This window comes from Vigna umbellata, chromosome 2 (genome assembly GCF_029865625.1).
Source record: "Vigna umbellata cultivar VRB3 chromosome 2, Vumbellata_1.0, whole genome shotgun sequence".
In the NCBI taxonomy this organism is placed as follows: Eukaryota; Viridiplantae; Streptophyta; class Magnoliopsida; order Fabales; family Fabaceae; genus Vigna; species Vigna umbellata.
In genome coordinates this window covers 52,979,634-52,993,626 of record NC_142166.1, presented here as the reverse complement: position 1 = coordinate 52,993,626, position 13,993 = coordinate 52,979,634, and the positions used below count along the sequence as shown (strand labels likewise).

Genomic DNA, 13,993 nt, shown 5'->3' with positions numbered 1-13,993 from the left:
TACATAATATACAGAGAATATTCAGAAAGCAGTTTAAAGGGAAATTAATTGACCGACATAAACAGATAAAAAGATTGTTTGGGATTAAGTTTGATTTTGTCAACTGGATGAATGGTTCCATAAAGTTGTTATTCATCTTGCAAGCCACCATGCATAATGGTAAAGATAACACACTATATGCCTATTCCCAGCATGGAACTTGTTCATTCAGCATTTCTATCTCTTCCATTCATATTCCTAACCATATTATTATTATTCCTTTAAAATCTTGAACGTTCCCGTGGCTAATGCCTCTAAATAATTCCACCTCATGTGATTCTATAATCTTCAAAAGGCCAAGTATTTTTCCTTTTTTATCTACAAAAGGAATTATATTGGCTTCATCTTTTCTGCTTTAAGAAACAAAAATGGTCCTTTTTTAGTTTAAAATATGTTTAAGAACTTGTATAATTCTTGAATACATTTTGAAAAATAAATATATAATAGACACTGTTTAAATAGGAAAGAAAACATATTTATCAATTGAATATTATACTAATTAATGTCATTTTAACAGAAAATTCTCACATTAACTAAGTATAGATAATACATCAATTAGATGCTAGGATGGAGATGAGTATATACATATTTGTCTTGTCTTCGTTTTCATAATCATCCTATTTATCTTCACTTTTATCTCCTTCTCGTTAAAAATGTTAAAATACATATAGTTTATTAGGTAATTTAATATACATATATATTACATTTAGTCTTTAATTTTAATACTTTTTTTATTAGAAATACACTTTTTCCTAATCGTGGAACTAAACGTAAAATTAATTCATATTTTCAAGATATTTTTTATCTTATTAGAATATTTATGTAATTATGTTCAAATGATGTAAGTAAATTAATCTTTTTTATCTCTCATGAATATTTTCACTCCTTTATAATATTTTTTTTTATGAGAATGTTTAACTCTTAATATTCAATAACATAATGTTTACTCGATAATAAAAAAAATTATTATTTTATTCTCTTATTTTTAATATTTGTTTCATCTGAAGAATTTTTTTTGTTTTGCTAAAACAATTTTCATTCTCTTTCAAAATTTTGACTAGTCTTATATTCGAAAATTTTTCTTAGATCTATAAGGTATTTTCATCTTATTTTACCCTTATTTATAGATTTGTATCCAGTTATTTCTATTTAAGATTTCTATTTGTTATATATTTTTATCATGTAAAATATTATTTAGATAATGTTTATATTAGGCTTAATACCTCTTTTGGTTCCTCGAAAGAGGAGAAATGTTCTACTTTTCTTAAACTGTTCAAAAAGGTCCCAAATTTTGAAAAAACTGGTCAACTTAATCTTTTTTGTTATAGCGTCAAATTTTTAACGGTGCAGCTGCCACCCTGAACAAAAGTTAATGACATGTACAGTTTATCTGACTGTGTGACAATCCTAATTTCTAAACCCTAGCTTCCTTGTGCCGCCAGCACCATGGGCAACCGTAGGCCACTGTCAGCCATCCTGCCGTCTTCCTATATATAATATTACACTATTATATATAGTAAATTTAAAAGTATAAATCATATCTTAAAGATTATTTATATAATATAATTTATATTTTTAAGTACTTATTATAAAATTAGTTGTATAAAATTAACATTTGCTCTTGTAGTGCACTGAAAAAAATACTAATTATCCATAATTATCGAAACTTTAATTAGTCAACAAAAAATAATAAGTAAATAAATAATAAAGCGGTATTAATTTTTATTTGATTTGAGTACATATTTATTTTTATCAAATATCATGATATTTTAATTTATTTGTATTTAAAATTTGAAAATTAGAAAATATAGGTTAAATTGCGAGTCAAAAACAAACTCGAATATATCAAGTATGTGAAAGAAAAGTAGTGAATAAAAAACCCAATAATCTCTAATAAAAATGGAAATCTGTAGGGATTAAATAATAAACATATATTAATTATAAAAAAAAGTTAATAAAAAGTAAAATGAGAAGAGAACCCTAATGAACGTATGACTTTGTATGGAGCGTCTGTGTTATGTTTTGATGGCAATCTCTTTGTCTTCTGATAGAGATATTTCGTGAGCTGTTGCTTTTCAGAAGATTAAGCATAATGTACGTGTGACAGGAGCATTCAAGCAAGCGTATTTTAAAATTGAAGTCCATTGCATGGACCCGGAAAGAACAAAATAAACAACACAAAACACGTGGACAAAACAAAGAACCAAACAAACCGTAAACTGTTGATAAGTCATGCATTGTTACCCAATGTATCTGCGCAATGCATACTAAACTAATAAAAAACAATCAATAGGGCCATTCCATTTCTGAATGAACAATTTCAATCACCCCGACAACTCAAATTTAAGAACATGGGAACATTCGTGCCGCAGTAGTAGTAAAAGAAAAATAAAACTGTACTAGGAACTTATGCAACATTGCATGTGATTTGTCTCCGAAGCCTGTTAAAGTTTTTTGAACGTTGCATATTTAATTCTTGTTTAGACAAGGAGATAAATGAATCGGCATAACTATTTATTGTAGTAGCATTACTAAGATTCAATGTCTTGTATTATGTGATTCGTGTATTATGTGGATGAACCCTTGGGGAATACTTTTTCGTGGTTGTTTCTAAAGGATTGCCTCTTATTTTGACTGGGTTTTTTCATACATTGAATGGGGCAAAGTCCATCTAAAATATTCTGTCTCAATGATACTCAGTAGTGCATTGACAGGCTTTGCTTTTGCAGTATTGTGGTGGTAGGTCACTGTCATGGTACAATAACCGTTAGTCAAGTAGGGGGAAATCTTTCAAAGTGGTAACCAAACAACAATGAAAATATCTGCATTGGGTTAAGTTGCCAACAGAACTTACGTGTTTCAGTTTCTTTACAAACTTAGGATTGAATTTCTTCACTTTTCAACGCATAAGACATGGAGATTATATGTCCTCTAAGTAGTTTTTCGACCACCTCAATGCTAAGAATTGTGTATCTTCTGGTCTATACTGTGGGACGGAGTTGAAGTGGTCAAGAATTCAACCTGCTGTCAACATACAGTGTATTTTTTAATTATATATTGACACATCTAGATATAAAACTCGAGTATTACCATATCTAATACAAGTCATTAATATCTTAATAGTATAACTATATTTTTTAAGGAAACCATACAAGTATAATATTAAATCAATACGAAACTTCCTCTCTTTTTTTTTAACAAAAAAGTTGTATTTAGTGTAAATGAATCGATAGCATAAAAGAAATCTGAGGATGCATGCTCCTAACAGGATACCTGTTTCAATGACCACAAGGATGTTAAGTGACCAAAGTATATATTGAAACAAAAGCTGAAAAGATAATTTTCTAATGCTTGCTGGTAGTACCTTTTGTATATCAACTAAAACTAGTAAGTGATTTTTTTTTTCAATGGGATACATAAAAAACTTACCTCTCCGACTTTTTAATATGTTCGTAACACGTACTAAATGCAATAAATGGTTATAAGAAATTGATGTTTTCTTAAGGGCTCCCGTCCTAGAAAGGAAGAAGTCTCATTGAGGTCAACCTTGTACACGTTGACGTAGTCCTAGAAAGGATTATGATGAACTCTTGGTTTAAAACCTTTCGTCTTATTGTGACAGAGATTGGAATCTTTTTTAATTATATAGAAAATTATATTAATATTCTACAGAAACAGATATCATGTAACAGTAACATGTGTCGTGAATGTTTTTATAAGAAAATCCAAACAACCCCACACGCAAAGAATTTAACAAACGCAGCACGGCATCCCAATCTTGAACGAAGAACAGGCAAATTTAGCCTCTCTATTATTACCTACCAATGCCAATTCTGAAGAATAAGAGCACCACCACCACCACCACCCACATGCATCATACTTTACCAACCACATTTTAAACATCCAATAGGTTCAGTAGCGACATACTCCAAAATCTACACAAGGCCCCCCCACCAACAATAATGCCATCACTATCAGAATAAACCCTTTTTCTTCTATTACGCTATCTCCATGCCTCGCCTCACAGCACTCAGTACACACACATACGATCAAGCCAGTTCAAACTCCAGCCACAAAACGAAAAATAAGCCAAAACAACGAAATAAGAAGGAAATTGTCCATAACAGAACATTTTTATTCTAAGTATAACAAGCAAGGCAACAATAAAATTTGTTACTCTAGAACTTGAGCGAAAGTAATAGACATTTGATTCGAAACAAAATGCAGAAAACAACAACTGACTGAACCTGTCCTTGTCCTGCATCCTGTGCTAAACTAAAAACAGCGAAAACTGAAGAAGAAAAATTGAAGTGCTCGACGACCACCACGAACGAACGACAACAAACAAGCAACACGAACAGACAGAAATGGAATGAGAATGCGAAACCCATTTCAAGCAAACGCGAGCCTAATAAGACCACTGCACGCCCTCGTCCTCATCGGAAACGGGAAGGGCAGCTTCTTCAAAGGAAGACAGGGGAACCAGATAAGGCATCCTGTCAAAAGTGCGAGCAAGGCCAGAGGCCAGAACCGCAGCATTGTCTTGGCTGACATATTCGTACGCGCGGTGCTTGAGAGTTTCGAACATGAGCTCGGGCTGGTGCTGCATCACTCGAAGAACATCTCCACATGATGGACCCGGCACGGCCCGCGTGACTGCGAAGCTGTGAGGACCATCGCTCTGCGACACCCTCACAACGCTGGGACCGCCGAACAAGTTGTGGAATCCACCGAGCGCCTCCTCGTAGGCCCCACCCAAGAACATTCCCAAATAGTAACCACCTCCATCAACTTCATGCAGCGGCAGGCTGGACTCCCCGTTGATGAATTTGTCAATCTTCCCATCGCTGTCGCAAGTCAAATCCGAGAGAATACCCCTCACGGAAGGCTTCTCGTCCAGACGATGAATGGGGATGATGGGAAACACCTGTTCAATGCCCCACGCATCCGGAATGGAAGTGAAAACGGAAAGGTTCACGTGGTATCTCCGAACAGGTTCCCCAGCTCCAACAGCCTTCCTCACCAACTCACACAACCCATCCACCGCTGCAAGTTGTTCCATGCACACCGTCCCCTGTTTGAACTGCTCCACGCATCGCTCCTTCAGCTCCTCCGTGTACAACAAACAGCGTTCATAATCCCCTCCAAAAGCAGCCTCCGACAGAAAACGGTAGTCCTCCGACAGATCCCCCGCCATATATGGTGAGGAAAAAGCCAAGGAGGAGGCTCCGCCCACGGTGCTGCTAGTGCCAACCGCCTCAAAAACTAAGACCGACTGATGAGACACGATGGCCCTTCCACTCTCGCTACAGATAACAGGATTCTTGACGGACCTTCGATCGCACACACACTTAACCGCGTGAACAACCGCGGCAGCATACTCCTCCAGACTGTACCCGACTGAAATATCAGAGTCACACGACTTGGAACCGTCGTAATCAATGCCCAGTCCACCTCCAATATCGATGACCCGCATGTTCGCTCCCAGCCGAACCAGTTCGCAATAGATCTGCGCGGCTTCTCCCACGCCATCAGCAAGCAACGCTGTCGAAGGAATCTGAGAACCAATATGAAAATGCAGCAGTTGCAAACAATCCAGCATGCCAGCAAGGTCCAGCTTCTTCACAACCCTGAGAATCTGAGCGGTGGTCAGACCAAACTTACCCTTCTCGCCTGAAGTCGCACCAAAATGACCAGAATGCTTGGTTCGGAGCTTCGCACGCAACCCAATCACGGGCTTAATGCAAAGCTTCTTGCTCAATTCAACGATTAAATCAACCTCCTCCTCTTGCTCCAGAACAATCACGGTGTTGAGAGCCAGCTTGTTGGCGACCAGGGCAAGAGAAATGTACTCCGCGTCCTTAAAGCCGTTACATATTAGCAACGCGTCAGGGTTGCCTTTGCACAAACAGCTCATAGCCAGAAGGAGTTCCGGCTTGGAACCTGCCTCCAGGCCGAACCGGAACGGCGAACCAAATTTGACGATATCCTCGACCACAAATCGGTCCTGGTTGCATTTCACAGGGTAAACTCCTTGGTAATGAGAACCGTAACCCTCGGACTGGATTGCGTAATCAAACGCTGACTGGAGGCACTCCAAGCGGTTCTTGAGAACGTCCGGAAAACGGACAATGAGGGGAAACTGAAGGCCAAGGCCCCCTATAGATTTGGGATCGGAGGCCTTCTTCACAATCTTCAGCAAATCGATCTCCTGGTGCGACAGGGTGGCGGACCCGTGGGAGCGCACTGAGATGTTCCCGGCTGCGTTGACGGAAAAGTAGGGACCGCCCCATCCGTCGACGTTGTAGAGAGCGGCGGAGAGGGACGGCGACCAATGGCTGGTGTTGTCGTCTGTCGTAGGCAGAGGAACGTCGGTAAAGGCGACCGGCGCCGGAAAAGAGATGTCACCGGCAAATGCATAGCCGGGAGGTGCTGCAGCATCCACGCAACAAGCCAGGGCAGGCATCTCTTGTGGCGGCGACGATCAAAATGAATTAGAAAATTAATATAAAAAAGGGAAAAAAAAAAGAATACGGTTAGGGTTTTGTTGATAGGGCTGTGAAGGTGGGGGCTTTAAAAGCCGCCGAGGCCGAGGCCCCGGCTTCCCCCTCAAAAGAAGACAGTGGAAGATCTATTGAAAACGGAGAGTCCCCTCTCTTCCTTCCCGAAAAGACTCCGGTATCCCCACGCCTACCCTCAGGAGCAAGATTCACACAATCGTTTAACACAACACACCCCTTGCACCAGATCTGGTGCGGGAGAGAGATCTAAAACTGTAATGCTGAAAATACGGGAGTGAATACCGCAAACAGGGGAAGGACACAGACTACAAGACTCTAACAGTATTTCAGATTAGGAACGGAGAGAGAGAAAAATAAGGCTTCTACGAAGAAGGTGCGACTGGGCGAGAATTGCATGAACGTAATCACCATTTTATAGGGGCTTTGAGCGAGGGAAGCAACTAGGAAGACGGGTGGGTTTGTTAGGGAAGCAAGTTAATGGGCTTTTTGGGCCCTGGGCCTCCTTTCCGTGTCTCTCACGCTTTCCTTTATAAATATATAAATTATCCATTTTCCTTTCAACTAAATTTAAATTAAATGTGGTTACTATGTTTTTGGAGTATATAAGGATCATGATTGCAATTAGCATCGTCGAGTTGCCGCGTGTCTCTGCACTGTGGGACCTCTCTCCTAAACCCTTTTCTTTCTCGCCATTTCCATTTCCAGCTATTTACTGTCCTGCATTTCATCTTCTCCTGTAATTTCCCTCCAAAAATAAATTACTCTCTTTTTACAATATTCCAATATTTTTTATTTTCAAATAATTCAACTTCCTCCACTGTTTTCTTAGGAAACCATCAAATACAATCTCATACTTCATTCATGTTTCGTTTTATAATTAATAACCTAATCGATAACACATTAATTAAATAATTAATTTTACACTTTTTAAATAAATTAAATTAGCATAATTTGGTAATTATATTTATACGTCTTAATCTGCAGCGTGCAAAATTTTGTGTCGGTTAAAAATATATGTTATAAATATTTATAAGTTATAAAAATTTACAAAATGTATAAACATATCAAAACAAGAATATATTTATCAAACAGATTAATTTATATTTAGTCAGTTTATAAAAATAAACTCGATATTTTATCCGGTCTGATTCAATATTTGAATACTGTTAACGTATCAACGTGTAATCGAAGTGACGGCCTAGATTGACTCACGTCACCATCTGATACTATATGTGATACTTGTTATAACACGTAGGTGTATTTATTTGACTACTTCACATTCAACGATCACAAAACCCCGTAAATTCGTACCAAATAGCATTTAAAAAACAAACATTTTTTTCAATAATTTAATTAATAATTTTAAAAATATTTCTTTTCTTTAGAGCTAGAAGATTATTACTGTGTAAAAACTAGTTTTTATTTCCAAATATTACTGCGTAAAATAATTAGCTGTTGATTTTTTGCCTTTTCTTTCAAAAATATAAACAACTTTTTTTATAAGAATATGTAATTTTATTTTGATAAAGAATGATTCTGTTAGAGAACATAAGTATAATAACTTCTTTTATTCCGTGTAACAAGAACACTCAATAATAATTATATATTCTTTCAAGTTATTTCTCTTAAAACCTTTTTTTTTTGGAATAACGGCGCCGTATTTTGAAAAAAAAATATAATGTTTTCAAATTTAAGAAAAATAAAACTGAAAAATATTTAAAAGAAATACACTGTCTTAAACTAAATAGATAAAGAAGCTATTTCCAGATAACTATTAGTTTTATAAATTTAATCTTAATTTATGATTTTTTGTGGCAACCATAAGAATTATCCACCTATGTCAATTACTAATTTTTAAAGAATTTCATTGGTCATTTTTAAGTATGAATCATACATGTCATTCATACTCTCATATTATTATTCTATAAACAATAAACAATATGATATTGTAAATCACATTTTAAAAATTTGGGATATAAAGACTATTTTAACCTAATAAAAAAAAATTATTATTGAAATTACAATAATAAAAATGATAATAATGATAACAATGATAAACACTAGGATAAATGTAGTTGTAAATATATAAAAATGCTTTTTTATTTCGGTTGATAAACTATTTTTAAGTTTCGTCATTAAAAAAATTAATTTGTATATTTATAAAAAAAATATTTTAGGATAAAATAGAGAATATAAAGTGTTTATAAAATATTGTTACGTGTCAAATTAATAATAAATTAGTAAAATATGATAATAAGAGATAATAACACCAGAGAGAATGGAAACAATATTAATGTAAGTTGAAGTGTTTTTTATAAGTTATATGGCAACTTTCATAATATTGTTGAATGGCAACTTTCATGATATTGTTGACTCTGTAAGATAACTGTCCCAATGAAATGATAATAATAATATAGAAGTCACAATGTTATAACAGAAATTTTAACAAAAATATAAGTACAGAAATTTTACCAAAAATAATATAAGTACAGAAATTTTAACAAAAATAATATAAGTACAAAAATTTTAACAAAAATAATGTAAGTACAGAAACTTTAACAAAAATAATATAAGTACAAAATTTTTAACAAAAATAATGTAAGTACAGAAATTTTACTAAAAATAATATAAGTACATAAATTTTAACAAAAATAGTATAAGTGGTAATTACTATTACATTAAGTGATATTACAATGAAAATTATATATCGTTACTAATTTATTACTTATGTTTGAAAAGCGACACAAGGAGTTAATATAGATTTATAGAGTGTTTACTTTCTATCTAGGATTTGTATGTTTATGCAAAAGTTGACACAATTTAAAATAAGATTCTCATATCGCATGAGTTTCTACAAGTATTTTATTACATTGAAATCTCATGTTTATATCCAAGTTTGGGTAATAATGACAAAAAAAATCTCAAAGATCCAATTAAAACTTAGTTTAATTTATTAACCTTGGACTAATTTTTTAGTCTTTAAAACGTTTTTAATAGTTAATTATATGTTATGTGATTAAATATGTAAAGTAAACTAAATCTACTTTAAGATCAAACATAATATATTATACGAATATTTTTTTAGTAATTTTTTAGTTATGACACTGTTATTTTTTCTCAGTTACGGCTTGCGATTACTCTGATGTAAATTCAAATTTATTAATGAATTTTACAATTTAATTTATTAATTGATATTTTCTGTCAATATTGAATCTCTCAGAAAGATTTGTCGATAAATTACCATTAGTATTGCTAAAGGATATTATTGTTAATAATATAACTTTTGGTTACAATTAGCAGTGTAAAAAGTTATCGGCATTTTTCATTAATAAATTACAATATTTATTATTGACAGATTTTTTTGTCAACTTATTGTTACAATAATTAATGATCTTAATTTACACAATGTCTCTTGTGGACGTAGTAAGAACATAGTAATATCATTGTCTCCTATAACGTTTACTTGTGCACGTAAGAGATAAAAGCTTTCTTTTGATGAATTAATGCATTTTTAAACTATGTATAATTATTATTATTTTATTAAATAAAGAAGATAACGAATAAAACATATCTTTCACAACTTATAGAAATATTTTTACTAGATAAGGGAGAATAAAATGAGAAACGTACTAAATTAAACTATTTTGAAATGAAAGTATGCGATGTTTTTCATCAAAAACTCATCACAGAAATATTCTCATTACAAACTTACAATAGTTCGTATAAATCATGTAATTAAGGTAAACATATTTAAGTTAAGATAGTAAGATTCTTTTAAGGTACATTCAATTAAGTAATAATTTTTTTACATAATATAAATACAATGAATGGAATGTTAATCAAAGCCTTGACATCAATGTTTAAAAGTATAATTAATAATATTTGATTTCACTATATTTAAATTTAAATTTAAATAATTAATTTTATTAATTAACATTATTTTCATCGTATTTGATTTTTTTTTATGCTTACAATGGTATTTTAAACACAAAACAACAACTATATTTTAAAATACATTTTTATTAATTTAAACTTTTTTATATTTAATTATATTTTAAATTTTAGATTTAATAAGCCATATATACTTATTTCTAATTTTTCTAAAATAAGTTTTTTTTTTTTTTTTTGTTTTAATTAAGTTATTATTTTTAAAAATTGAAATAATTGATCATTACCATTAAGATTTAATTATTTCATTTTTTAAAAATAAAGACTCAACTAAAATCTAAAAAGTTAAACGACTTATTTAAAAAAATTCATAAAAAATACCGAGGTTAAAAAACCTAAATTTTAGCAACAAAATCAAAGACAAATATTTAAAATAAAAGATGAATGATGTTAAAATTACTTATAATTTTATTTTTCTTTTGTATCAAATAAATTATTAATTACAGTTATATAATACGTTGGGACATTCTTGTCCTTTAAATAACATTTAGAAAATATTTATTGTTTTGTGTTTATTCATAATATATTAATATAATTTTGTATGAATCATTATTTAAATATAAAATAAATGTATAATTTTAAAAAAATCCAATAATTCTTTCCAAAAATTAGTCACAAATAAAAAATAATTCTTATTATCCCAATCAACCCATTCCAACAGTGAGAACATATATATACATATATATATATATATATATATATATATATATATATATATATATATATATATATATATATATATATATATATATATATATATATATATATATATATATAACTTTGCATGCGTCGTTATAAGCAATTGCGAAAAGCAATTTATCTGCTCAAGGAACGTCAACAAATTTAAAATAAATAAAGATGGCCTTTGATATACTACATGTTTTTTTTTCTTCCTTTTTTTCTTGTCCATTTAAAAGTAAGACCATATTGTTGTATGACTTTGTAATGTATCATTTTGTTGCTGTCGAAAGGTATGACTTTTAGTTAATATAGGTTTAACCAAGTCAACAATGTTACACATAAAACTTGAATTTTTTCTGTTATTTAAATTTTAGTATTTTTGAAGTCCATTGTCTTTTTAAATATATCATGTGAATTTTACCATGTGGTATAGCTTTGACAGAAAAAAATTCCACAAATATATATATATATGACGATTTTTTTTAAGAAATTGGACAATTTCAAAATAAAACAAGTTTTGCTATACAGTTGTGAGATACACTATTCAACACAAATCATGTTAGGATAAGAAGGTCATCGTTTTCATCTTACTTTTCTCTTACAGAAAAAATATATTTAGAACATTTTATGTGCATAGATATTTAAATGAATTGTTTATAAATTTATAAATACGTCGAATGGAAAAAAAATATGTATAAATGTTTTATTTAAAGATGACTGCTCAAAGTTTCTTTACTTATAAGATGATTAAGTAATGTTACTTTAACAAATAATAAAAGTATTTGATAAAAATTGGCCAACCAAATAAAATGCCTAGTGATAATATGTTAAATAAGATATATTATTCTTAAAAGCTCACATAAAAAAATAGTGTTGTAAATGATCTGAAAAGGTAGATAAAGAAATTTAATTTCTCAACATCAGAATATATGATGTTGATCATCAAGTTCTGATTGGCGGCAGATTGCATGACGGAAGCTGCCCCGCCGAGTTCCGGTGAAATGGGCTTCTATGCAGGTCGCCGGAGACATCGAAAACGTCACCGTATTTGATAGGGTCTTGGCCTGGTTGCGGACGCCTTGACTGGCCCTGACTCATCTTCTCCGCTTGGTATATTCTTCAAGAATCAAGTTAAGTGTGTTGAAATGGTTTTGTAATGAAGTTGGTATAAATAAATTGCAATGGAGGTGAGGGAGAAAACGTGGCCAAACGTTACACATGACAGCAACAAGTGGTAGCATGGGAACATATTATGTTAAAAATTCAATCATTTACCTTCAGATTTTGAAAAGTACATTTGCAAGGGTAGATTCAAATATATTGTTCAAGAAAGTCAACGAAGACTGATAATTCTTTCAGGTATAGGATCAAGCAATTCCACAAAACACACGTTTACACATTCACTCTTTAATAGTTGGGGTAGTTATATATATTCTTAGTCTAAATTCTCATTCGTTGTTTCAAATCGATCCACATGCTTGTTTAAGTCAATAAATAGTCAAAAAAATATTAGAACAAAGTCTTAAATTCATAATAAAAATATCACTTACCTTTTATCTTTCACTTTTATTTATAGTTTTTAAGATAGGCATAAAATATGAAATGTTAATCACGGTTCAACCTCAACCCATTACACTAATTGGTACTCACCTCTAACCTTAATTCTTGATGTTTTTTAAGAAATGTTTTCACTGTTCGACCTTCATACAAGTTAGGCCGGATGACCATTGTATCAAATAAGATCTGTTTATAACTCTTTTTAAAATATATTTACTAGTGAATTTGTCAATATACATGGATCTTCAATTGGTATTGATTAAATAAGATCGTTTATAACTCTTTTTAAAATAATTTTACATTTTACAAAATATATTAATACAATTTAAAATATATCTTAAATAATTTTATTTTTATAGAGTAACAAACATTAAAAGCTTAAGAATGTTTAAAAAGTGTAGTCTACCAATTGCTTAAAGCTGTTAAAAACGGGTAATCAGGCTCGACTCGACTCGGTCCATCACGGATTCGTCAGTTAGTGAGTCAACCCAATCCGGCTCACTTATTAGCAAGTTGAAAAAATTTGAACCCAGCTCGATCCATCATAGGTTGGTGGGTTAAACAGGTTGACTCACTGACTCATTTAATTAAAAAAAAATTACAGTTTTTTAATTCAAATCTAAAAAAACGTCACTCTAAAATGATGTTAAACTCCAAAGACAATTCAAAATAAATAAAAAATATCATACAATCTAAACGAAATCCAAAAACATGTACAAAAAGACGAAAAAATAAGTTTTTAATATTAATAATTTTTGTATCACTTATACATTTATAATATTAAAGTCTTGAATAGATAAATTTATAATATTTTTCTCTCTTGAAACATCTTTTTCTTTATCACAATCTACAATATAATAATAAAAATCTTAACTAATAATATTAAAACCTAAAATAATAAATAATAAAATTAAATTAGGTGGATTTGTGACCCAACTCGGCTCATTACGAATTAAACCCGGTAAATCGATTTTAACTAAACCGGATTAAAAACTAGTCCACATAAAAAAATTACAACTTTTTTAAACTCAACCTAACTAATACTCATGATAAATCGAATTACCCAGCAAATTAGAATGGATTTTGACATCACACAATTGCTACAAGTTATATTTCTCAACTATCTTAACACACTAAAGTCCAGTCTCTCCGTGCCATTCATATTATTGTACCTAAAAACTTCTTCTTTTACAAACCTAAGTTTTTATGATTTAAAAATTTGTCGTGATATACATAAATTTGGATTC

General features: G+C 31.4%; 1 protein-coding gene across 1 annotated transcript; it reads right to left on the bottom strand.

Moving 5' to 3' along the window:
• Positions 1 to 4,142: 4,142 nt before the first annotated feature.
• Positions 4,143 to 6,962, bottom strand: LOC124824563 (arginine decarboxylase). Its single transcript, XM_047296999.2, has one exon. The coding sequence runs from the start codon at positions 6,503 to 6,505 to the stop codon at positions 4,448 to 4,450; it is 2,058 nt and encodes a 685-aa protein (XP_047152955.1). The 5' UTR covers positions 6,506 to 6,962; the 3' UTR covers positions 4,143 to 4,447.
• Positions 6,963 to 13,993: the final 7,031 nt, after the last annotated feature.

Excerpts from the sequence above, each read along its gene's own strand:
- LOC124824563 (XM_047296999.2), bottom strand. The coding sequence starts at position 6,505 with ATGCCTGCCCTGGCTTGTTGCGTGGATGCTGCAGCACCTCCCGGCTAT.